Below are 26,839 nucleotides of genomic sequence, written 5' to 3' on the forward strand. Positions count from 1 at the left end.
CTATCGCAACTTTAAGTAACTAGCAGAAATAATGCACGGTTCAGGTTTATGTAGCTTAATACTTACGTATCATGAACAAAACTTAAATGTATAGTATACTAAGATGATTTGTGGGTTTATCTCTTAGGACAAAAAATGATTACAAATTCAATAATCTTATTAAAATTTGTCATCACAAATTCAAAAAATATATTACCTTTACAAAAAAATCCGCAAGGATAACAAGTTACAAAAGTTTGTTAGCACTTGCACAGAAACGAAGATTTTATGGGAATTTGATTTATGATATTTTGCAAAGTTGATTTAGTTGGACAATTAGTGGAAAAACGTTGTCTTTGCTGAAATGCTTGCTTTACTATTTTGCATATCTGAAATACTAAGAAAAATAAGAAATGATCTACAGATCAAATCAGTTTGTCTGATCTTCTTAAATTTGTAAGTGTTGAGCAGGTAAATAAAAACATTGAAAGAGATTATTTTTATACCAGCTTCTAAATAATCATCTTTTGCACGGACTAGACCAATCAAAGGATAATAGGAACACTATGTTTCTGCAGCCTGATGACGTTCCAAGATCTTGTCTCTACAGAATTTCTTCTTGTAAACCTCGTTTAACCCACCTGCAACGCAAAATAAAGAGACAGATACGAAGAAGCTATGCAAATTAACTAACTATTTTATAAGGTAGAAGACAAAAGGACATGTGCTGAGTGTTTACTGGACACGCAGATTTACGAAATACAAGCAGATTCTGAGAGAAGATCAAGGAAGATGAAGAATGATCAGCTGTCAGCAAATTTGAGAACTAAAACCGTAGAAAGGCAAATGTCAACTAAAAGACGATGAAACAAATTGTAAGGATGAGAATAAGAACGATAAGTGACGACAATTAAATTAATGAAATTTGTCAGTCAGTCGTAAAGGAGCTGAAAGGAAGCAACTTAATTAGAAGAAAGGTGATAAGATCATTATTATTTTCAGAAAACTTCTCAAGCAAAGAGATGAAGAAAAGAGAAGATGGTTGGAACAGGAGACCAGTTCCTCCCTGTATCGTCTTAGATCACACTTTGGATTAGGTCACAAGTTGAAAAAAACTTAATTTTGATCACCTTATACAGGATGGCACTCCAAATTGTGAAATTTCTAATATAATACTTCGAATCGTGAGGTGTATTCAGAAATGTAATAATATACGGATTTTCACTTAAAATACGCCAGCTGGTACTTACTTCCGGTATAACTGACAGTTTCATAAAATCCCCAAGTTTCAAAAGTTTTCTATTTCTAGTCTTTCTTCTATCGATATCTGTCTTTAATCATTGGACACCCTGTATAGTGCCTATATTAAAAATGCTGCCTAACACTCAGTTGTTTGATAATGAAGATAAGTAAGTCTGAACTTGGCAGTTTCAGTTTAACATCCAATAACTTGGTTATTTTGACAGTTACGGAATGTCTGATTATGTCACTTTGAAGGCTTTAACATCCACTTTTGACGATACTATATAATATCCATATTAAAAATGTCAAATAATTGTAGTTTGACTGTAGTTTGAATTTAACAAATTTTACATTGGCAGTTCGTAATTGCGGTTATTTTAAGTTTTTATCCACATAATTTTCTATCTATTTTCCTGATTTGTCTGTCTTTCACATTGCCTTTTATTTTTGCTGTCGCTTTCCAACTTATTATATCCTCACTCTTCTTCTCTCATTTCTTTCCTTCTTAATTTTGCTATCACTTTTTAATTTCACTTAGTATCTCTGCTACTAGCTTCTTGGTTTGTCTAGATGAAAATGATAAACAAAAGTGACAGCCAATTAAAAAGCACAGAAATAACAAATAATGCAATGTTGCCATATTTACGGTCCAGTTTAAGTAAGATTTTATACCCAGTTTAAGTTAAGTTTGGATTTGAACGTAAAAAATGAACCAAAATGAAAAACAGTTAAACTGATACTTTTTTTAGTTAAGATATTTCAAAATTTAGTGAATACAGTGTGTCCCAAATTGGATCATTGGGATCTCGGTAACCGTAAGAGCTACAGAGTCGGTTAAATGGGAAAAGTTTTAGAGAATTTTATGTGAAACTTATTCCCGGTTTCCAAATTAAATTATCTTTCTCCGTTTTCCGGAAAATTGAGAAAACGTCAGAGGCTGCATTTCAAACAATTGCTTACAGTTCATGAACAAAGCCAAAGTGAGTTTTGAAACTAGACATTAATTATTAGGGCACTTTTTTTCGTGGAATACGATGACGTATTTAGAAAAAATCTATCGTCTTTGATTTCCGAGACATAGATAATAACTTTGTAAATTCTTATAGCCGCCATATTGAATTTTTTCATTTTTGGAAAGCACTTAAAAAATCTTTTCCAATTTCCAAAGTCTATTCTCATTTGTTTCAAAAAAATGTTAAATACAAAACTTTCAGTTTTAGAATATTGAGATGCTTAGTTAAAAAAATACTTTTAGATATACAGGGTGGTTAATAAAGGCGTGGGATATAAAATATTAGTTTTTTCTCAATATTCTCTAAAATTTTTGTATTTTTCGAAACTAATGAGATAATGAAATTTACTCTGTTGACTCACCCTGTACTTGATGGTGGTATTATTTAGTTTCTAAAGGGCAGAAGATTCAAATGGATATATCTCTAAATATTTTCTAATTTACAAAATCGCAAAAAAATTAATCTAATCTATTTATTCACTCTATTACTTGATTTTTGCGTACAGAATGACGTACAATTTGGCTGGCATTATAAAAAAATGTAAATGAATTAAGTAAAAGCTTTTGTAAAGCTGCTCTATCAAAAGGGTTGTAAATTATCTTAATAAACTGGAAAAAATATGATAACATACAAAGTTGATGTGTTAGAAGGTTTTTTCTTGTATACAGGGTGATTCCAAAGTTGGTGCTTTCCTTTCACCTACGAATAGGGCTTCAAAAAATAAGTTTTTTTTTCCTCTGACGCTTTTTCGAAATATGAACAATAACGAAGATACAGGGTGTCAAAATTTTACTGAAAAAAAAAACAAAATAAAAAATAACTTAAATTTAATTTTAACTAACTACAGGTTATTCTTTATCATCAGACATAAACATAAACAAAAGATTTCAGCCGCCTTTGAACTAACTTTTAATAAATTGGCATTTTAAATTAAAACAACATTTAATTTTAGGCACGCATTAAGATGGTTTTTATTTTTTTACTCGAAAGCGGTGCGTCGTAGCAAAAAATAATAGAAGGGGTTTTATTTTTAGAATTGAACAAGGAATTTAATAATAAATTTTATGTTAAAAAAAAACCAGTAGGGTAATATTTTTTTTCGAAAATGTTTTTAAAAAATTATACGCGCGCCACTGGTAAACGCAAAAAAATTTTTGTTTCTTCGAAAATTTCCTTTCCACGTAGCTACTGACACCTACAAAATTTTGTTTAATTACTTCAAGTGGTTTGACCAAAATCATAAAATTTTTATTTTTTCAGTAAAACTTTGACACCCTGTATCTTCGTTATTGTTCATATTTCGAAAAAGCGTCAAAGGGAAAAAAACTTTATTTTTTGAAGCCCTATTCGCAGGTGAAAGGAAAGCACCAACTTTGGAATCACCCTGTATAATTTTGAGCTTCAGTTTCGCATTGGATTTAAAAATAAAATAAAAAACGCAAATTACAAAAAGTAGGCTTATCTTACTACTACTAAATGATACAGTATTTTGCTGAAACCAATACCTGAATTACTTCCTTACTGTACGTTTACTTTCATTTAAAAGTGTTCACTTAATATAATTATACACAAATTGAGTGAAAAACCTGACTAACAACAACAAACTATTGACTATATTTGTGTATCATTCCTTCAGGTGTTTTATATTTTAATGCCGTGAAAAAATGATGGTCGTTTCAGGTCCGTATCGACTGAATGATAAATCAACAACGTGAACGCTGTAAGTAACTTTTTCTCGTTGCAGTTGCCTTTAGTAAAAACTGTACTCTTGGCAAACCGGCCGACATTGATTTATAGCGAAGTTCTAATGCTAAATAAAAATAAGTGCAAAGCGATGTTCCCGCCCTTTCTCTTTCGACCCGCAATTAATCTTTTTTATTAGTAGTTCTTGTTCCCGGCTAACGAATTAATGGTGGATTTTTGCAAAGCTCTCCAGTTTTTCTAAAACTAACCAAATGATACAGCCGAAAACTTCATTGTGCGGTTAACGGGGTTGATGTTCTTAAACTTTCCTTTTTTAGAGGGGCGGGTAAACATTCAGGGCCAGTTTCTCTCTATTCAGCATCCGGAAGGAATATTAAAGAGTCCGGGAAAGTTTACCTTAAACTAATTGGAAGCAAAAGTTTCCGTTAGTTTACGTTACCTTAACCGGAAATAACAAGGTAGATCCTGGAATAACGTTGTTTTATCGAGTTTTTAGGAAAACGTTTAGTGTTGTTTTTTTTTACGGCAAAAACATGATCAGGTCCGGACTGAATTTACACAAACAACGGTTTACCTGAAAGGAAAGAAACTTTTTAATAAAAGAAACCAAATCTTCTAACAGGAAAAGTTTCGGGGCTTTTTTCGCGATTGACAGATGCTCTTTCGATTCCGGCCGATCTCGAGGGGAATTAAACACAGTTTCCGGTCGCACTTTTCTATTTAAATTCCCCAAAATGGTTGCCGCGCGCGTTTGAAATATCGAACAGAGACCTGGCCGAATCTGACAATTTTCTGATTTTGGCCTTCGTTCCCCCCGTTTCGTTATTTATGCGTTTGATTCGCTTGTTTTCTTGTTTATCCTCCCACGAATTTTCCCGTTCGATGAATAATATACGGCACGGGGTTATTGGAGTTTTCTTTAAAAATTTACACCAACAAGAAATAAAACAGGTCGCAAATTACTTGTCAAATCCAGTAAAAAATATTTGCGATGTTTTATTTTAACAAAATTGCTGATTTCAAAAGCAAAAGATGAATTTCACTTGACAACTCTCCAATTTGTAGTCTTTCTTATATCCATTAATGCCTTTAATGATGGGACACTCTGTACAGTGTGTCCCAAATTGGTTATACATGTATTGGGATCTCTGTAATCGTAAGAGCTACAGAGTTGGTTAAATGGGGAAAGTTTTACAGAATTTTATGTGAAACTTATTTCCGGTTTCCAAATTAAATTATCTTTCTCCGTTTTCCGGAAAATTGGGAAAACGTCAGAGGCTGCATTTTAAACACTCTTTAACAAAGCCAAAGAGAGTTTTGAAACTAAGACATTATTAAGGCACTTTTTTACGTAGAACACGATGACGTAATTAGATAAAATCTATCGTCATTGGTTTCCGAGATATGGATGATAACTTTGTAAATTCTTATGGCCGCCTTCAAGATGGCTTAGAGTTGTGAGATGACTTTTTAGTTTTGTTTCTTTCTTGCTCTTTGACATTGTATCTTTTCACTTTCTCTCAGCTCAGCTTCTTTTGTCTATGCTTTTGCTTTCTCACCTGATGTATTTCATCTCCTTTCATTTATTTTCCTCTCAATGTTTCTGTATTTTTCCTATTTTACTCTGGATTCATTCTCTTTTACTAGCTTCTTGGTTAGGAAAAATCAAAAAAATAATTAATAAAGGAGACAGTCCAATAATAGCAACAGAGGCGAAAAAAGAAAATAACAAAAAATGTAATGTTGCAAGCTTTTAAAAATTATTAAATAATACAACAATATGGTAAAAAAGAGTAAAACTACTAAATTTCAAGTAAAAACTGTCAAATTTCAAATATTTAAAACTGATACATTTTTTTCTTAGATAAGAAATGTCAAAATTTAAAGTGGATATGGTTTCTGTCTGACAGAAACTCTTCTGACTCATACTCGACTGTTTTTAACATTTCATTTCCGATGTTTAATTTTAATTAAGTTGCTGATTTGTCTGATTATATTAAGTTTTTTTGAAATTAGAATATAAAGGAAAATGTCATTTACACACCTTTTAAAACTGTAATTTTACTTACTTTTACTTAGAAGATATTAAAATATTTTTTTCTTAAAATTTATTAAAATTTATATTAAAACAAACAAAAAATTGGAATTATAAAGCATTTTAATTCTACTATAAAACAAATGTCAGATTGATAACGAAAACGAGTTTTCTAACTGTTATATTATTTCAGTTAGTAATATCTTAGCTTTCCATGGAAACCTTAAATCGAGTTTTGTTATTTATGGAATTATTTCAGTCTGTTCTAGTTGCTTTAGTGTAATTAAAGTTTGTCTAAAGCTGTTTTATACGATACATTTCACTAACATCATGAAAGCCAAATAAAATTCACCTAATTTGGTTCTATTATATTAAATCTAGTTAGCATACATTTTTCCAGTTGGTTTTAATGAATTTAATTTAAAATACTACTTTTTTCTAACTCACATGCCTCTGGACATAAATGTTTGAACAGATTGATGAATGTTTAATTTTAATTAAGTTGCTGATTTGTCTGATTATATTAAGTTTTTTTGTAATTAGAATATGAAGCAAAATAAGTCATTTACACACTTTTTAAAACTGTAATTTTACTTTACTTTACTCAGAAGATTGTAGAAGTAAATTAATTTAAAAATATTTATTTTTCTTCAAATTTTCTCGTTAAGGAGTTCCTGGTATTGGCAAACCTGCATTTTATATTTTTTTTACACTCTGTGGAATGACATTTCCAGCCAATCTCAACAAATCTGAAGTAGTATTATACAGGGTGTTACGGAGATCACCCAGAACACAAGGGGTTAACATTGTCATAAATTTAAGATTTTACTCATTTTTAATTAATTCAAAACAGTTTGTACAGGATGGCTTATCAAAAAGTAAAATAGCGGCAGGTTTCAATATACATACCAATTTCCAAAAATCTGAAATATAAGGTGGTTTTTTTTGTGATGTTTAGTGGCAGAATTTTGAAAACTAGCAGAGCTGCAAAGTCGGCTAAATGGGGAAAGAATTGCAGTTTTAGAAGACCAATTCAAAACCGTTTTTTGTTTTTTGAAAAAGTTTCTGAGTCACTGGATTTTTAGCCAAAACCAAATTTTGTCGAATCATTTTATTACATACATTTAATTTTCTTTTAATGGAGAGAATAGTTGAAATTAACATCTCTAAAAATGTTTTTTAAGGTACTTAATTATATTTTAAAATGGCGGAACTATCAATCATTAATGTAATATGAGAAAAATCAAACAAATGGTTGGCGTAACAGTAAAATAGACAGAAGTGGAAAATAAATAAAACAAACGTAACATTCAAAACATTTAGATAAAACTGAAAAAAAATTGGAATTATAAAGCATTTCAATTCTTCTCAATTCTACTATAAAACAAATAATTAATATCAGATTGATAAGGGAAACGAGTTTTCGAACTTTAATATTTTTTGCAGTTGTAATATCTTAGCTTTCCATGAAAACCTATTATATTAAATCTAGTTACCATACATTTTTTCAGTTGGTTTTAATGAATTTAATTTAAAATACTACTTTTACCTAACTCACATGTCTCTGGACATGAATATTTGAATAGATTGATGAAACTCAGCCAAGTAAAATCGTTCATTCAGCAAATATTGATGACAATAACAAATTTAATGTTAATTTGTTTTAAATTACTAGTAATTTTATATATTCTAGTTTGGAGGAAAGCTACACGAATAAATGTCGAAACTATGGGAGAGATTATTGAATATCGGTTTTAGAGTAATTAGTGAGTGCATTTCAATAGGTAACCGCCACAACATACAACCTCAAATTTAAATAAGAGAAATTTGAAAAGCTGGTTTAGTACAAAATATTGTAATGCATTTTTAGTGTTTATAATAGAATGTCCTGGAAAAATCCTGGGATAGTAACCTAAAGATGTAACATAAATTAGAAAAAAAAAGAAGAAATTGAACAGAAAAAAGAATTGAAGTTTTATTTAAAAAAAATGCTATCACACACTGAGGTAATTTATCTTCTATTGTCAGTAATGAGAAATTAATATTATTTTATTTGTATTATTACTTTTCGATTTAAACTTTAGTTTAAAAATAGAACATAAAGCTTTTCTCAATGACAGCAATTTATAAATAAAGTAAACAAAATAAACTAGACAGATAAGACCTTCTTTATTGTCTTTTGTATAGAATTTTCTATTGTTTTTTTTGCCTTATAATCTGCAAAATTCAATAATTTTTCTTAAGCGAACTAAAATACCGGAGTTAAAGTAGGGAAGGTAGACCTAGTGAGACACATCCATCCGCAGAGCGTCCAACCCCACCAACTCCGTTGTGGGCCGCACTTTCGACGCCGACGACCTGGCGTCGCGACGTCTCGAGCACATGGTTTTTGGCTGTCCCGAAGCACGGACGGACGGTCAAATAAACGCGAATCATCGCGTATTTTCGCGTCCTCACGTTTTGTTTATGTTGGGACAGATCAGGGTTAAATTAATTTTTTTCCTTAACTGAGCTTATCAATCATTCAAACAAATTATGTTACCGGTTTGGTGGTGGGGTTAGATTACACTAAACAAATTTTGCACAAGTGAAAATGACTGTTTTGATACGAATTTCTAGGCCTTAAAAGGTACCTAAGTTTATACTTAATGCTGTAGAAAAAATTTAACAGTCATTTGAAATTAATCAAGTTTGACTGGAAAAAAATACGGTGTAAATTTTGAACACTGAATTCTACTAGAAAGTTTTAAACAAATATTTGTTGAAAGGTAAAAAAACAGTCAAAAGTGATGACATAAAAGAAAATGCCACTTTTAAGGAACGACCCCGTATGCCGGTGCTGAAAACATGGCAGTGCGACACTTATTCATCGGAATCGTCCTGCAAATCTTACTGCAGAGCGACGGTAAGTCGAGTAATTTTTTACTTTACTTCCCCGTAACGTGTGCCTTTTTCTTGTTAACGGTTGACACTAAAAAATTGTTTTATTTTTTTATTAAAAATAATGATGCTGAGAGTTTAGTCGAAGTGAGGTTAATGTTCAATTAATTCATTTATTTGTAAGCACGTGGTATAATTGCTATTGACGTAATAAGTAGGATATGAATGTTATTATTTGTTAAAATTTGCAAGACGAGACCAGTTGTGTAAATACATACAGTGCGTTAATAAGCTAATATCCTACGTGTTATGAAATTACTTACTACGATTTCACACTGATTGGAGTGTTAAAATTATTTTTGTATTGCATCAGAGCTTTTTGGAATGTTTTTAACCACTCGGTGCAATTATAGCAGTAATTATAATACCATTTTCAACAGTGAAAAATTAAAATCATTATTAAACATTTCTAGATAGTGAGTTTAAAAAAAACGCACAATGTAAAACAGTGAGTCACACAAACGATAGGAGTATTGAAGAATATAATAATACACAGGGTGTTCTATCTACTATGTTACCAGATTTTTAAAGCTTACCTATTGGTAGTTTTTCTTCTATTGATCGATGTCTTGCGTAGTAGGACACGTTGGATTGTCAAAGACAGAAATTTCTATTAATAAAAAATATCGATTACTTAAATTAAAGCAACATTTTCGAGTATGCCAAAATGAGAAATATAAGTTGATGTCGTTTAATACACGAGCGAATAATTGCATGCACAGTAGTCAGACCTAGGAATCTAGGATTGCAGCGTCATTCATGACATAATAGTAGATGACAAAAATAATAAAAAACTAGACCCCTTTGATGTACAAAAAAAATAAGAAAAAAAGTGTGAAAATAACTGATTTCATAAAAATGTGAGGTATAGAGGAGAGTAGACAATAGAGAGAGTTTACTGCCAACATGGAACAGGATTTGTTTGGCGCACAATGTGTGTGGGAATTGCTCAAAAACAAGAAAAAACCAGTGAATGAGTATACACAAACCAAAGGACTGTCCAGGAATACTTCAGGCAGTCTTAAAAATCTAAAGAAATAGTAAATTTGGAAGAACATGAAACAACTGGTTTCTAACGCTACGATCGACGGATTGGAAATAAAACTAGGACTGAAGAAACTAAAAAACAAAAAACTCCGGGACCACACAACACACCTAATGAGCTTCTGAAGTATGGCTTAGGTAATCGTGGGATGAGGAACAGACACACCCAATTAACTGTGGTGCGACGTTTCGTGATCTAATTGTCACTTTTTCAAGCACTCAGCTGTTGTAGGTATTCCAAAAGTTACACACAATAACAATAAAAACATATATCTTCCCGGAGCTTTGTCAACTTTTGTCCCAGGTTCCGCGAAGATGTATGTTTTTATTGTTTTTGTGAACTTACGTGTGTGTAACTCTTGGAATACCTACAACAGCTGAGTGCTTGGAAAAGTGACAATTAGATCACAAAACGTCGCACCACAGTTAATTGGGTGTTTCTGTTCCTCATCCCACGATTACCTAAGCAGTTTTTCAAAAGTAAGGAGATGCTGGTAAACGAACTTATGAAGTATGGCGGACAGGAATTTAGTAGGCGTCTATGCGTACTGTTTAACAATATTCTGCACACAACACAAATACCGCAGGATTAGCTTAAAAACATCACGATCCCTATTTTTAAAAAGAGACAGAAGACATGTCCAGACAATTACCTAGGAATCACACTAATATGTACTACAATAAAACTATTTACAGCAATACTAAAGAATGAGCTAGAAAAACTCATAAAACCGCAAAGAACAATAGAGGTTTAGGAGAAACAGATTAACAACATATGCTATGTCTTCTACTTCTTCTCTCTTTCTCATATGGGTGTCCATATAGGTAGGCTAATGCCTATTTTGTCCTATTATGCTCGAACCTTGATGTTCCAGGGTTTTGGAGGTCTGCCTTGGATTCGTTTACCGACAGAAATGTTTGTTTTTGAGATTTTTACAAGTCTGTTGTCTTCCATTCTGTTTACGTGTTTATACCAGTATTTTCTTCTCTGTCTTACCCACCTTCATACTTCCTGTATCTCGCTCTGTTGTCTAAGGTCTTCGCTTCTGATTCTGTCGAGTAGTGTTTTTCGGTGTATACTTCTTATTATTTTCATTTCAACCGTTCGAATCATTTGTAATATTTTTGATGTGTCTGGTCTTATTTCGGCTGCATACGTTATGACAGGGTCATTGTCAAATTCAACACACTGGCGTATATGTGCTTCATGGATCTGACCAAAGCGTATGATAAAGTGCGTCTAGACGACATCATCAAGAGCTGAATAGAAAAGCATATACAACAGTAAACATACAAAAGTATAATATCAAATAGCATTCCAATACTAAAAGAAGTCAGACAGGGGGATAGTCTCAGTCCGTCTCTGTTCAATATTCTCATGAATAAAATTATAGAAAAAGTGATATCCCAGAACCAAGAAGACAGATTAACAACAAAAGAATTAACCTGATATGTTATGCCGACGACGCCGCAATTATCACGGAAAACGAAGACAACCTCCAGTGGCAGCTTTTCAGATTCAACCAAATCAGCCAACGGCTCAACATGATAATCTCTACTAACAAAAAAAAGTGTATAACAACCGCCATGCCACCTGTTTGATGTAAACTTGCTATTTAAAACAAAATTATAGAACAAGTTTCACAATTTAGATAACTTGGCGTAGATTTATAAAGTAGTCATGACCCAGTCAAGAACCTAAGAAGCCAAAACTGTTGTGGCAGTATTAGGATGCCTTAGGGAAATCGTATAGGCAAATCAATCAAAACAAGCGAAGAGAGTGCAAAATAAAAATATACAAAATATGCGTAACACCCATTATGAAGAAACAAGAGTAGCAGAAGTGAAGACGCTAAAAACGATGATGGGAAAACCAGAAGAGACAGAGTGAGAAACACGGATATTCGAAAAATATGTGGAGTCCAGGAAGTGGTGCGATGAGGAAGACAAAGAAAAGGGACGAAATACAGTACGTACAATCACGTAAAGAAGATGGAGAAAAACCGTCTACCACATATCGTGTTGAAAGGAAAACCAGTAGGTACCAGACACCTGGCAATTAACATCCTAGAAAATACTGCAGAGGCGTGTTCAAAATTGACAGATTGTAAAATCTCGAAAAAGTATAAGAAGAAGAAAAAGAGTCGAGTCAGTGTCAGTACGAATTTCTGCTAACCTAAAATTTAGTAAAATAATGGTTTTTATAAATTTAAACCTTTGTTGACGTTGGTATTCTTCTTCTTCTGCTGCGTGTCCATTAATGGATGTTTGCGATCACATTTGTCCACTCTTCCTGATTACGTATGGTATGCATTAGTTCTTGCATTGTCCTCAGTCCTGTCCACTGCCTAACCTTGCGGAGCCATGACTGCTCTCTTTCCCTCAATCTTCCCCTCAATTATCAATTGCAGGAATTGGTACCTCTCGTTGTGTAATACGTGGTCCAGGTATGCTGTTTTTCGACGTTTAATAGGGTGTAACAGTTCGCGGTCTTTATTGAATATTCTCAAGACCTCATCATTGGTTCTTCTTGCAGTCCATGGAATCCTCAGTACACGCCTATAGACCCACATCTCGAATGCTTCCAGCTTGCTCACCTTCAGTGTCCATCCCTCCATGCCATAAAGTAACACTGTCCAGACATAGCATTTGACAAATCTAATTCTCAAGCCAAGATCAAAATCTGTATTGGTGAGCACTTTTTTAAATTTTATGAACGCACTGCGGGCATTTTTAATACGGCATCTGATTTCTGTGTCTGATTCCCAGTTTTCACACAGCCACGTTCCTATTAATTGAAATTTATTTGTTCGCTCTATTTGTTGACTCTCATATGTTAGGCTTGAGTTTTGAAGTTCTTGTGGCTTTCGAGTAATTATCATGAATTTAGTCTTCTTGGTGTTGATATTGAGGCCCATGCTCTTACTAAATTCCCAGGCATATCCCGCAAATACTCCATGTTATCTGCAATTACAACTGTGTCGTCCGCATTAAAATATTGTTGACCCATCCACCATTCACCTTAACGCTCACGTTGCGTTCTTCTAAGATTTTTTGAAAGATGGCTTCAGAATATAAATTGAATAGAAGTTGGGAGGGACACACCCTTGTTTGACCCCTCTACAAATTGGTCTTGCTTCTGTGAGATCGTTACCAACTCTGACTTCAGCCATTTGGTTCCAGTATAGGCTTTGAATGCAGCGGATGTCTTTTTGGTCTATGTCCAATCTATTTAGGATTTGGATCAGTTGATGATGTTGGCCTCTGTCAAACGCCTTTTCATAATCGATAAAACACAGCATTATGTCCTTTCTCTGATCGTTGCAGTTCTGAATCAGTACTTGAGTCGCAACTAATGCTTCGGTCGTGCCTAAAACTACCTGAATACAAATTGTGTGGATCCGAATCCGATGTTTCTTTCGCACTTTATTGACATTCTGTAGTGGATAATCTTAAGAAATATCTTCAGTGTGTGTACTCATAATGCTGATTAGTCTGTGGTCCTCAAACTTTGTTGCATTGTTCTTTTTCGGCAAGCGGACAAAATTCGAAATTCGACGAGAAGCAGCATAGAAGATATACTTTAATATTTTGACACATTTTTGGTCTTTGGATCAAAAAATCAAATTGTCTCACTCACATATCTAAAAACAAAAATTATGTTTGATTGAAATTGAACCTTTTTTAAGACAATTCGACAACATCATCAATTTCATTCATCCTTGATCTTTCCCCTGACTAAATAGTTTCTATTATAAAGGTGTTTTAGTTTTTTCAAACCTTAGCGACCTTAGTAAAATATTGTTTTCCGTTAGAGTTACGGCTAGTAATTTGAAATTTTTCAAAACCAGTGAGTAAGACGTTATAAACATTTCTGTATATAGTTTATGCATTTTCGAATCTTAAGTGATAAATGATGTTATTGAAATCAAACTAGAGCACTGTACAAAAATGTAGCTTTGTAGCATCTCAATGAGTTTTACTTGACAGTATTCTGAAATTTCTAGTATAAACTTTAATTACGTAAATTTGGTATCAAGTTAGTTTTTTAATAGTCACTGAATCGAGAAACTCATTCTGTTTAACTTCATTTAACACTGTGCACTTTATTACTAATTATATGTTTATGGTTAATTGGTTTACATTTTTAGCCTGTTTGAAGTCAATGTAATTATTGTTCACAGAGATTTAATTAAATGATACAATTATTATAAAGTGAAAAATGATGAAACGCCCACAAATTATTTTGGAAAACACGACGAAGTTTACAACAATAATTATTTTCGGTTTCGAATCGTACTGAACAATAGAAGTTCGTCGTGGAGTTACATGAACTATCGCAATGCCTCCAGGTAATATTCGAATTCGAGACCTCCCTCTAGTCTGCAAATTCGCGTAAATTTCCTCATGCACGAAAAACAGTGTTAAATAACGGTTGAGGATAATTAAGGTTTAACACGCGACCGAAACATCAACGTCTACTTTCTCTCTGTTTTCGATACGTTTTATGTTTTGGTAATCGTTAGGCCGGCACAAATTAGTCTATGTATGTAACAAGGTTGTATCACATTATAAGAAAATTTTAAAGCTTTCTCTTGATAAAAACAGTGACCGTTTCAGTGGACAAAAATGTTTCCCATACGGGACAGAAATTCCGAAACATCGGAGGGCTCTTGGAAGAAAAGGAGCCCGTTACGACGCCATAAAGCGCCTTCTTTATTCGGCTCACTTGAAAAACATTGCAGGACCAAATAGTTATATCGCCTAGAAATTACGTCAGACCGTTTGCCCTCAACGGCAACCTTTTTGGAATATATACCTAATAGCCTTTGTTCCTTATTAGTCTCTTGGGTAAACTTTTCGCAGATTCTTGTTTGGTTATAACGCAAAATACTGCTGCAGTTCGAAGAGAAAGCGTAGAAAGTATACAAAGCCTTTATAACCAGCTTTTGAAGCTCGTCAATAGCTTGCCTGTATACACGTAATATTAAGTTCAATAGAAAGATTGACCTTAAATTCCAGTAAGTTATTTCATAATACATTAATCAAATTTTCTTGCTTTATTCATACCGTGGACAACAAAAGTTGTTTTATATTTTGAGATTGCATTAACCGATCTGTTGCAGCCACTAAGACGTGCAGCTCATCATGTTATAATACTGAGTGATTCAAACAAAATGTCCAAAAGTTCTGGAAAACTAATAAAGGAAACTTTCGAACATATTTCTGGTAGATCTACCCAAAAGTAGTGTCAGGTTTCTAATTTTAACTGAAACACACTGTATATTTCTTTTGCGGTTATTTCGCGAATAATCACAAAAGTGAGAAAATGAATATTCATAATTTCTCATTTTTCTAGAATTACTCCGTTAATTGCGGAAAGAGAGTTGTTGAAAAGTTATTTTTCTGTTGTTTCTGCTCTCCTAATACAATTTTTGATTTTGTACAAAAATGAGATTTTCTACCGGGGGCACAGAAGTAAGAGGAGATATTTTGTGTTTTATTGACAATTTGGAGAATAAGTCAGGTAGCAGAATTAACTAAAATTTACCTCCTGGCATTTCTGTTCTCAATTTTACACAATACATTGTAGTATAATATTATTATTGTGTAAAATATAGTACAATTTTCTGGATTTTTTTTTTATTGTACTAGGGGCACAGAAGTACCTGTACCCCTACTCCTGGCATTTCTGCTTTCCTAATACATTACTCGATATTCTGCCTAAATAGGAGTTTCGGCAAGAAGCACAGAAGTAAGTTTGGAACTATATATCGTTTACTGAGATTTATTTCTTTGCCTTTCTGCTCTCCTATTACAATTTTTGATGTTGATCGGATTTTATAACAGAAGCATGGAGGTATTGTGTTTTTATTACTAATTTGCTAATTTTGGCTAATTTGGACGATCTCCGAATAGATGTGTTTTTCCCTAAAAATAAATTATGGGGTGATTTTAGATACTTGTTTCATATTATGAAAAAATATTTCGATAATGTTCCATATTTTTTGTTATCTGACCATTTGCTAAAACAGAGTGTCAAAATTAAGTAAAATAGCTTTAACACCCTGTATTTTAAAATAAAGGTAAGATATGACAAAATTTACAGTACAATGCTCTGACGTTACAACGTAAAGGAAGGTAAATCAAATTTTCTTTCTTTGTCACATTCAATAATTTACTATTACTTTGTTACTATATCCAAGATCATCTAGACTTGTTTCAAAAAAGTTATAGGAAATTAATACCATCATTGCTTTAATGTTAGTTACAATGTTATTAATAAAGCTTTACTGATTAGTGATTAGTAACAAACTTTGGAGGCTCAGTGTAGCAAAGCCTCTAACTTGTCTGAGATCAGAAGAATCACAATTTTTTTTATAATACCTTCTTCATTGAGTTCAACCTTAAATTTAGTACTACGTTTCCATCATCATCAAAACATTAGTCGATTAAACTTTTACGATAATTTATTTAACAGTTTTATAAACTTTTGAACAAACGCAGACTTTACACAATTTTAAAATTAAAGGTTCGAAGATCGAACATTTCCGATAGGTGAAGTAATAATGGCGATAACACAATTAGCAGAGAAAACACGACCGTTCTCATTTTTCCAATTTCATTTTACGCCACAAAACGAACAGGGAAATTCATGACTGTCCCTAAGGGACAACGACCTAAAAAATGATAAAAACTTGGTCAATACGAGGAAAAACCTATTAAATTATGTTCAAACCTATTTTTAACTGGCGTATAAATTTAATATACCTTTGCTGACGTAAACTTAACAGCCGGTTTCCATTTAAAGAATGTACGTATCATTTTTTTGACGGATGGCATTCACCTAAATTAAGGCATCAAAAGTCGAAATAAAGCTGAAATAATGACGTCGAACGCAGAAACACTTTGCATCGTCTTGATTTATGGTTTTTCAAATTGGATTGTGCGAATCATTCTTTTGATTTGTTTCCCTGGTGCAGGTTTGGCGGTGTCGGAAACGTATTGATTCATGTGCTTACCGGCCCTTCTGATTACTCAGATTTAGTTTGTAACTCTCGACTTTAATCCCGTTCTGTAGGCATGATTCCAATTTTGTTAATATCGATTTTTGTTACGTAAGAGTTGCCACTAGAATATGTAACTGAAGAGATCCTTTGAAAAAGAAGGAAAGTTTAGAGTACACCAAAAATGAGAGGAATATTTTTCGTTTTAATGAAGTGATCATATGGTTCATCGAGTGGTTTATGTTTATTTTTTTTTCAGAAATGTTTTTATATGGAGCACTGTTAAAAATATCTTCATATAACAATTAAGTCACAGATAAATCAAAACCTATGTTTCTCTCCATTTTTGAAGAATGGTAAAGTTTTATACATCTCTTCCTCCTCATTCAAAATTTTGAACTTATGCAAGTGCCATTTTCACAAATCAGGTATTCTAGAGCTTTCTAATATTCTTATCATACGTCTTTTAGACCATAAGATTCTTTTACTTAACTAAAGTGCAAACTGGAATTTTTTCTTGTTTCTCCAGTTTTTAGGTGAAAAGCTACGGAATATTGGATGGTGTAAATCTAGCTTAAATATCGGCTGGTCAAATCTTCTTTAGCCAAGCATAAAGATTAAGAACTCGTCCAGTAAACCAGCAAAATTTTACAAACCATATTCAAATCCATTATTTACTGCTGGCATCAGAAATGATTCTTCTTTACTATAAAATGATTGAGAATCATAAATATTTCAGAAACGAGGATTTAAAAAATGATGTTTACAAAATTTGATTCTGACCAATTTCTGACTAGATTTGGTGTCATGTCAAACACCATGAAAGATTATCGGATATTTATTGTGATACATGAATGTGTTGAATATAAAGTTATTTCAGCTAAATAAGAAGTTGAATTTTAAAGAAAAAATGCAGAAACTTTTAAAAATGTCTATTTTGACCATCTGAAAATCACAAAAACTTTAAATAAGAAAATAACACATAAATTTAAAGATATATTTTCAAAACTATTTTTAAATTAACGTATCAAGCAGACTAATTTTATATATAAGAAAAGTACTTTCAGTTTTTTGCTTTGTTTAATTAATAATTAGGAAAATAATTTAAATATCTACGTAAAATAATCTGTTTAAAGTCTGTTTTTACAGAAAAATGTGGTTTTGCCATGTTTTTTTTTAAAGGCATATTTATAACTAGAATTCAAGGCTGCATTTAAGGTATGTAAAGCCCTAGAGGCAGTGAAGGCATAAAAAGAAGTAAAAAATAAAAATAAAAATTGTGAAAAATGCGTTGAAATGATTGTGCTTGCTGATTGTCCAGAAATTTTAAAAGACAAATTGATAAAAGAGCAGAAAAATGAGATAAAATTGTTGAGCTGGCTAAAAGCCGAACATTTTCAAGAGAAGAGTAGAAGAATGTGATAAAATGAATGCTGGTTAATTGTCTGAAATATTCAAAGAAAGCTTGTGTTCAAATGATTGAGCTGGCTAATTGCCCACGAGTTTCAAAGAAGCTGAACTGATGGACGGAAAAATGTGAGCTTTGCTGATGATCCAGAAATTTCAAAAGAAGAACTGATAAACGTAGAGCGGAAGAATGTGTTAAAATGATTGAGTTGGCTAATAAGTTTCAGGAAAACGTATAGTGAAGATTAATTGATAAAAGAAGAACAGAAATGGGTTAAAATGATTGAGCTGGCTAATTGCCAAAGTTTTTAAAGAAAACAGTAGAAAAATGTGATACAATAATTCAGCTGGCTTCTTGACAAACTGTTTTAAGAGAAGAAAAAAATTTTGAAATTATTGTGCTAGCTAATTGTCCAGAAGTTTTAAAAGAATAGTAGGAGAACGTGTTGATATGATTGTGTTGGCAAATTGTCTAAAACTTTAAAAAGTAGAACTAAAGAATATATTGAAATGATTGAGCTGGCTACTTGTTCAAAATGTTCAAAAAAAAAAAGCGGAAACATGTGTCGAATTGATTGTTTTGGCTAAATGCCAAACATTTTCAAGACAAGACTAGAGGAATGTGTAGAAATGACTGAGCTGAGAAGAGTAGAAGAATGTGTTGACATAATTGAGATGGCTAATTGCTCGGATATTGCAAATAGAGTCTAACTGATTTGTTATATTGTGTGTTGCATTTCGATTATTCGTTGTTCGTCCAAAATTCGGTTTTTCGTCAGTGTCGTTCCAGCTATGCAAAGTTTTAGAAATGGGAAATTACGAGCGAAAAAATTTTAATAATTATAACGCGAGCATGAAGTTTGTGTACTTAAAAATATCCGAGAAAAATCCGCGTCAAATTTTAAATTAACTTTTAGACAGAGACGAAGTTGATAAAGTCAAAAGGCGGCGGAAAAATTTCAAGACTTTAGGCCGGTGTATCGCGAGGACCGAACCAAATATACATAATTCATCATGGCCGGTAAAAAAATTTAATTTAGTTAAATATTTTTTTAATTTTGTTGCCTCCCTGTACCGAAATGTATTTGCAAAACAAATTAGAGGCCGCGAGTTTATATAGAAAATTAAGACTGGGACGTCGGGTTTATTGCGGATTATCTTGAAAAATTCCACAAAAACGTCTCCGTCGTAGTCTGGTGGATTTATTAGTTTTTTAGAACTTTTTGAAATAAAATGAAATATATCTCATTTTGACGAAGCTTCCGATACACTTTCATTAAACTCTAGAACATATCATTTTCCTCAATTTATCAAAATGTCGGAGTGTGATCGATAACAACGCCTAAGCCTTAAGTGACAAGCAAAATAAAATTAATAACAATATCTTTCTCCCGGTTTCCTTCTTCGACACCTTATACTCCACAACACTCGATCATGAAATATCTAGAGTCAACATTTCTATGGATGCTCTAATTAAAACCAACAACGTTGCTCGAGAGTATCATAATCCGCGGGTTGCTGATCTAGGTGGTTCTATGGCCGTAACCAAAAGACAAACAAACCGCAATAAGGGCGGCTAATTAATTAGTTTTGAAGTGTTAAGAACGGTTTCACCTTCCCATTGTCTGAATTCTCGTGTTCGGGAGGGCGATTTGACGTAATGAACACGTGGCGTGCGGTTTCTGCTAAATGTGGCTGTCGTCTATTGATGCGTAACAAACAACGTGAATTCACCGCAAACTTGTTGCAGTGTTGTTTATTGAGTAATTTGGCAAAAATGTTACTTTTATTGATCGTTTCCGCTAATTGAAAGCCTGTTAATAGGGCAAATGATTGTGCTATGATGTACGAGCATTTTAGAAAGAAAGTAATCGACAGATAATAGAAATATATTTTGTATAAACCCTTTTACTTGTTTGAGAGGTAGAATATCAAACCACTTGGTACAAAATTATAATTTAATAACTAAATAGCAGTTAAAACTAAATGACAAAATGATCGGTTTAGTAAATCAGAGTAAAATCATCAAACATTATTCCCAAAGTAACACTTTGAACAATAACTTTTACATGCACAAATTACTACAATAATTAAACCATACTTACATTTGTTAAACACAGATGAGGGAAGCTTTCTGGAGGGTTTGACACTCGCAAACATTATAATTGATAAATGATTTACTCTTTCATTAATTTACGAACCGGACTGCAGAATTTGGGACGACTACATGGTATGGCACGAGACGGAGTCTTCTGACCGTCTCCTACACTAACGGATGTACAGCCTTATTATTTATAGCAAATTGGTTCAGTGACGAAATCTATTGTTCGTCGCTTGTATTCATATTCCTGATGACAAATTTAATAAATTTTTATATTTTTTAAATAATACGAATTTCTATTCGTGACACTATTATCTACACGTAGACAATTACATTGATTTACCGGCCAAATTCATGTAAAGGTGCATGGTGCACAAAATTAATCTTGATTGGTGAATTGCAATGGAAATGGTGTGAACTGTCTTGATACAGTTCAATTTGCCTTAAGTATCAATCATTTGATTGATTTTGATGCCATCTGATAATTCCGCCAGCGCCCTTTGTAAAAGCACTGGTGGAAGTATCAGATGGCACCAAAATCAGTGGACAAGGAATCAACAACATAAGATATGCCGACGATGCAGTAATTATAGCAAATAACAATGAAGAGCTACAAAATATTATGCAAAACATATACATAGCAAGTGAAGAATATGAACTCTCCCTGAGTCTATCAAATACAAACAGTCTAACGATAAACGGTCAGGACATAGATCAGGTGGAAACGTACACATATCTCGGAACCACAGTTAACGCGAAATGGGACCAGGCATCAGAAATACGATCACGGATAGAAAGGGCTCGGGCTGCGTTTAATAACATGAAAGAACTATTTACCAGCAAAGATATTTCTCTACAACTAAAATCAGGTGCTACATATTTTCCGTTTTGTTCTATGGTGTAGAGGGTTGGACCACAACTGAGCCCACTTTAAAAAGACTGGGAATCCTTCGAAATGTGGACATATCGGCGTATTTTGAAAATAACACATCACCAACATGGAGGTCATGCAGAGATTAGGAAAAGAGAAGGAAGTCGTCTTTACAGTAAAAAAACGGAAGCTGGAGTATTTTGGCCACATACTAAGACATGAAAAATACCGCCTTCTACAGTTGGTTGTCCAGGGCAAGGTGGATAGCAAGAGAAGACCAGGGAGGAGACGACATTCTTGGTTGCACAACCTACGCCAGTGGTTTGGATTGTCATCTGTTGACCTGTTTAGAAGTGCAGTAAACAAGATAAGAATAGCCATGTTAATAGCCTACGTCCGCAACGGATAAGGCAATAGAGAAGAAGAAACTACATTTTGAAGGTCACGTGACTAATTTTGACAGATTTTCGTCTTTACTTTATTCGAAATTGCATAACAACAACGGTCTACGAACTCGTCGTGGCAGGCAATATTTTCCAGTCGTTACTACAAAAATGCTCATACTACACTAGTAATATAAATAACTATTATACAGGGTGTCCAGTAAGCACATGATCAAAAGGGTACTGTGACATTCTTTAGATCGTAAGGTGACGATTTGACGTAAATGTCATTAGAAAAAAGTGTATGGTTCCAATGCTATTGATAGTCAAATTTCTTGAAAAAAATCTATTTTCGGAAATATTTGGAGAACGTTTCGATGGATTTTAATGAAACTTGCTGTGGACTTGTCTCTAAGTAAGGCTCATGGTTTGATGAAACAACCACGTCCATTTGCCTTTGGTAAGAGCTTCAAGTTCTTCAATGACTGGGTTCAAAAATTGCCAGAAGTTTTTGTTTCGGGGGCAATACCATAATAGCTCAGATTTAGCCGGATAATTTTTGTGCTTGTGTTAGAACACTTTCTTTTTGGTGTAACAGCACGAGACCTGTTGTAACTAAATCACGAGAGCGCAGCTCGAGTGTTTTAGCCAAACAGGTCGAGTGTTGTACCATAAAGAAAGTATGAGAAGACAAGCGGAAAAATTATCCTGTTCAAAATCTGAGCTCGAATGGTATTTGATAAGACAATTCCATGAATATAATCAATAATATAATAAGACTGCTACTGTGTTGTACTGGCAGAAATACATTTTTCTGGTTCTTTTGATTTTCTACAGTAGAACTCTAGCCGAAGCGAGCCATAACCAAAACAATACGAACAAACATCAAAATTGACAGTGCCAGCAAAAACCTCAAGGTGAGACATTGCAACAATAGAAGTGTAGTGAAAATCCGTGGAAACGATGAAATCAACAGCAAAATTTATCCGATTTTTTTATCCGCTAGCAAACTCTCTTCCTTCCTTATTAGCCGATAGCAAACCGTGTTTTGATGACGTATATATGGCATTTTTTGTACATGAGTGGAATTGTCGTCGTTAAAAATATTTTTTTATTATTTAATTTGATGTATTGGTCCTTTTTCAAGGCTTTACAACTCTTGGTAAAAAAATAAAACATAATTTTCTATTGAAACTACCAGCCAGATCACAAAAGTAGAAGATTCCCAAAAAAATAGAAATTACAACAAATGTTCGATAAGCCCACCATTTTTTCGGATGCATAGCTGGTTCTTTCGAATGAAATTGAATTGAACCTTCCTCAACATTTCTGCATCATCCCGAATTTCGTTCCCCTTGTTCTGCACCGTGCGTATTAACTCTTCCTTGGATTCTACAGGAGTAGCGTAGACTTTATGTTTTAAGGCACCCCATAAAAAAAATCTAATGGTGTTAAGTCGGGGGACCTAGGGGGCCATTCGACAGGAATATCTCTCCCTCTCCTTCCGATCCAATTGTGTGGGAAAGTGTTGTTGAAATGTGCAGTTACATGTCTATTATTGTGTGGAGAAGCACCATCGTGCATGAACCACATCTGATCACGCACATTGAGAGGGACATCCTCGATTAGAACAGGCAAAGTATTCACTAAGAATTCAAGATAATTTTCACCATTCAAGCGATGGGGCAGGATATAAGGACCCAGAAGAATGTTTCCGATGATACCGGCTTACACATTTATGCGGAATTCCAGCTGAAAGTGGTTAATACGACTCCCATGGGGGTTTTCTTCTGCATAATGATGGAAATTATGTGAATTAAAAACACCATTTCTAGTAAACCTAGCTTCATCAGTGAATAAAATTTTGCTGGTAAAATTTGGGTCAAAACCGTGGTCTTCTGTCAAAATCGGGTGGTAGAAGCTCCTGAACAGGCGTTGCATGATATGGATGAAGGAGCTGCCGTCTTGTGATGTACGCCAAGTTCCAGTGCTAAATAGCGACTACTAATATTTGGGTCTTCAGCGACCTTTTTTAAAATGTCCTCTTCAACAGCAGCATTACGAACTTGACGACGACCCTCACGGTCAACGGCTCTAACACCAAATTGCCCTGTCTCCCGTAAACTTCTTTCAATCCTTGCAAATGTCCGGTAATCTGGAACTCGTCGATTTGGATATCGCGCAGCGTAGACACTCTCACGCAAGTTGTCTTCGCAAAACCCTAAGACTTTGATCATGTCAGTAATTTCTTCATTTGAAAACGCCATTAGCTTTGTTTGAAACAATTTTTTTTTAAACTGTCACCAACGTCAAAACTGGTGGCTACGTTATTTGCAATAAAAATGTTTAAAATGGTAAATAGCAGGGGGACACAAAAAATATTTTTTTGCGGAAGAACTATGAATGCTAGAAGATTTTACCAAGAGTAGTGAATCCTTGAAGAAGCACCATTAAATCAGATTAAATAATAAAAAATTTATTTTAACCACGAAATAAAAAGTTCTGGTAATTTTTGAACCCACTCACTGAAGAACTTAGTACTTGCCAAAGGCAAAATAACAATTACGTCAAATCGTTACCTTTCGATCTAAAGAATGTCACAGTATCCTTTTGATAATGTGCTTACTGGACACCCTATATTACTCTAATTGTCGTACTTAAGGTAATGCTTCTTTTAAGCTTCAGCCAAAAATTTACTTTTTTTGCATCAATACTGTATAAATCTGCTAGAAACGTTTTTCAGATTGATCCAAAAAGTCTACTACAAAAACGAAACAAACTGCAGCATTGAAAGAATAAATGCACTTATTCGGAAAAATTCCATGTTTGGTGCCGATTATATTCATTCGCTTTCACGACGGCGCTCCGTATAGAATAAATTCTTATTACCATATACTGGCAATAAATAAATAAATAAACATTCTGCCAAAACCACGCGGTATCCTGATTGAAAATTTAAACGAAGTGAAATCAAGTGTGGCGCCCAAAATATGCTTCGGGGATTATTTATAGATTTTCTCTCGCTCGTTCCCCGTTATTTAAGGAGGCGCTAAATCTTCTCAAGGTATATTCCCAATTACTGTAGCTAATTCACTGTGTAATTCCGGTTCTTTTATTGCTGGAAATACTGTAACTAAATCTTGCGGTCAGTGACGTGCATAGAAATGGCAAACTAATAACTAAACTCGGTATTGCGGTAATGCGTGTTCAACTGCAATATAATAAACTTTGGTAAAGTGCGGTTATTTAAAAAGTAAACTTGGCAAGAGTTAGAGCTCTCCAAAATGCAGGTGAAGCTTACGAGCTTTATAACGCACTTGACCTAATGCTGAATTATAAACTCCACTTAAAAACAACAGCAAAGTTGAAAACTGGTTTACTTATAATATCTCGTAAAAGTATAAAAGTGTTAGAACCAGACGGTGTTAAACAGGCAGTGGAAATTTTGATATCATGTTAATAATTTAGTACTGCTCTACAAAACCAAGAGTATAATAGCATATTTTTCAATGCGTATGTAATGATAGCTATTACTCACGAAGGTAAAGTTTCTCTCTTTTAGATAGGATGTTCAACGAATCTTGTGGCCAGGTCTACTGTTGAAACGGTATATCTACCGTTTTTGTGGTTCTTCTGTTTTTTTTTAATTTGTATATAATCTACCGTTTTTAATAACATTGTTATTATGTGTGTTGTGAAATATTTTATATACTGCAAATTGCCAAATTCACATGTTTTATTTTGTAGTTTTTTTTCAGGTTATTGGATAGGAAATTTAATGAGGATTCCAAAAATTAGCATAAAACAGTCATTTTCTTACTTCAAGTGGGTTTTACAGGAGATTTTTTTCCTGAGTGTCCTTTCAAATTGTGTTTCTGGCAGTCCAAACTTTGACACGGCTTTCCTCCCTGACTGTACCAAATTTTGTAGTTTTTTTCAAATTTAATGAGAATTCCAAAAACGTGCTTAATGCCTGTTTCCCCGACACTTCCAAGTCAATTTTAAGTACAACTTAGGTTAAGTTGAGGTTTGAATGTTACAAATCAGGTGCAAAATAACACAGTCTAAGCTAAACCTATCTAAGTTGTCCGTCCTTAAACTTAACTTAGCCAATGTTGGGTAAACGGACATAAAACAGTCATTATCTTACTCCAAGTGGGTTTTACAACCGATTTTGTTCCTGACTGTCCTTTAAAATTATGTGTCTGGCAAATCAAACGTTAACACATTTGATATAAACCGTTTTTCTGATATTTATGACACTTATTTTGACAGTTGTCACGTGACTGTCTAGCTAAACTACCCTCTAAAATCACGTGATTTCTGTCACTAATGTCAAAATTTGACTAGAATTTGCAAGAATTAAAGTTTAACACAGTTTTCAAAACCAGCCGTGTTTCTGAGATTTATGACAGTTATTTTGACAATTGTCACGTGACTGCCTAGTTAAACTATCCTCTAAAATCAATCACGTGATTTCTGTCACTAATGTCAAAACTTGACTAGAATTTGCAAGAATTAAAGTTTAACACAGTTTTAAAAACCAGCCGTGTTTCTGAGATTTATGACAGTTATTTTAACAATTGTCACGTGACTGCCTAGCCAAACTATCCTCGAAAATCACGTGATTTCTGTCGCTAATGTCAAAATTTGACTAGAATTTGCAAGAATTAAAGTTTAACACAGTTTTTAAAACCAGCAGTGTTTCTGAGGTTTATGACAGTTATTTTGACAATTGTTACGTGACTGCCTAGTTAAACTATCCTCTAAAATCAATCACGTGATTTCTGTCACTAATGTCAAAATTTGACTAGAATTTGCAAGAATTAAAGTTTAACACAGTTTTCAAAACCAGCAGTGTTTCTGAGGTTTATGACAATTATTTTGACAAAAGTCACGTGACTGTCTAGTTGAACTATCCTCTAAAATCAATAACGTGATTTCTGTCACTAATTTCAAAATTTGACTAGAATTTGCAAGAATTAAAGTTTAACACAGTTTTCAAAACAACCGTGTTTCTGAGATTTATGACAGTTATTTTGACAATAGTCACGTGACTTCCTAGCTAAACTATCCTCTAAAATCACGTGATTTCTATCACTAATGTCAATGA

At 33.5% G+C, this 26,839-nt stretch overlaps 1 protein-coding gene across 2 annotated transcripts in view; it reads left to right on the plus strand.

The window, feature by feature from the left end:
• Positions 1-8,339: 8,339 nt before the first annotated feature.
• Positions 8,340-26,839, plus strand: part of CARPB (Carbonic anhydrase-related protein B) — a 191,787-nt gene continuing 173,287 nt past the window's right edge. Inside the window, exons 1-2 of one of the 2 annotated variants that reach the window (XM_081976655.1) lie at positions 8,340-8,741; positions 8,792-8,878. In XM_081976655.1, the coding sequence (XP_081832781.1) occupies positions 8,821-8,878 (58 nt within the window). In that variant the 5' untranslated portion in view covers positions 8,340-8,741; positions 8,792-8,820. Of the gene's footprint in view, positions 8,879-26,839 lie in introns of both variants that reach the window. The other variant, XM_081976654.1, reaches the window with a different exon arrangement.

The sequence above is a fragment of the Ips typographus genome, linkage group LG3, assembly GCF_016097725.1.
Source record: "Ips typographus isolate SLU linkage group LG3, UJ_Ityp_2.0, whole genome shotgun sequence".
In the NCBI taxonomy this organism is placed as follows: domain Eukaryota; kingdom Metazoa; phylum Arthropoda; class Insecta; order Coleoptera; family Curculionidae; genus Ips; species Ips typographus.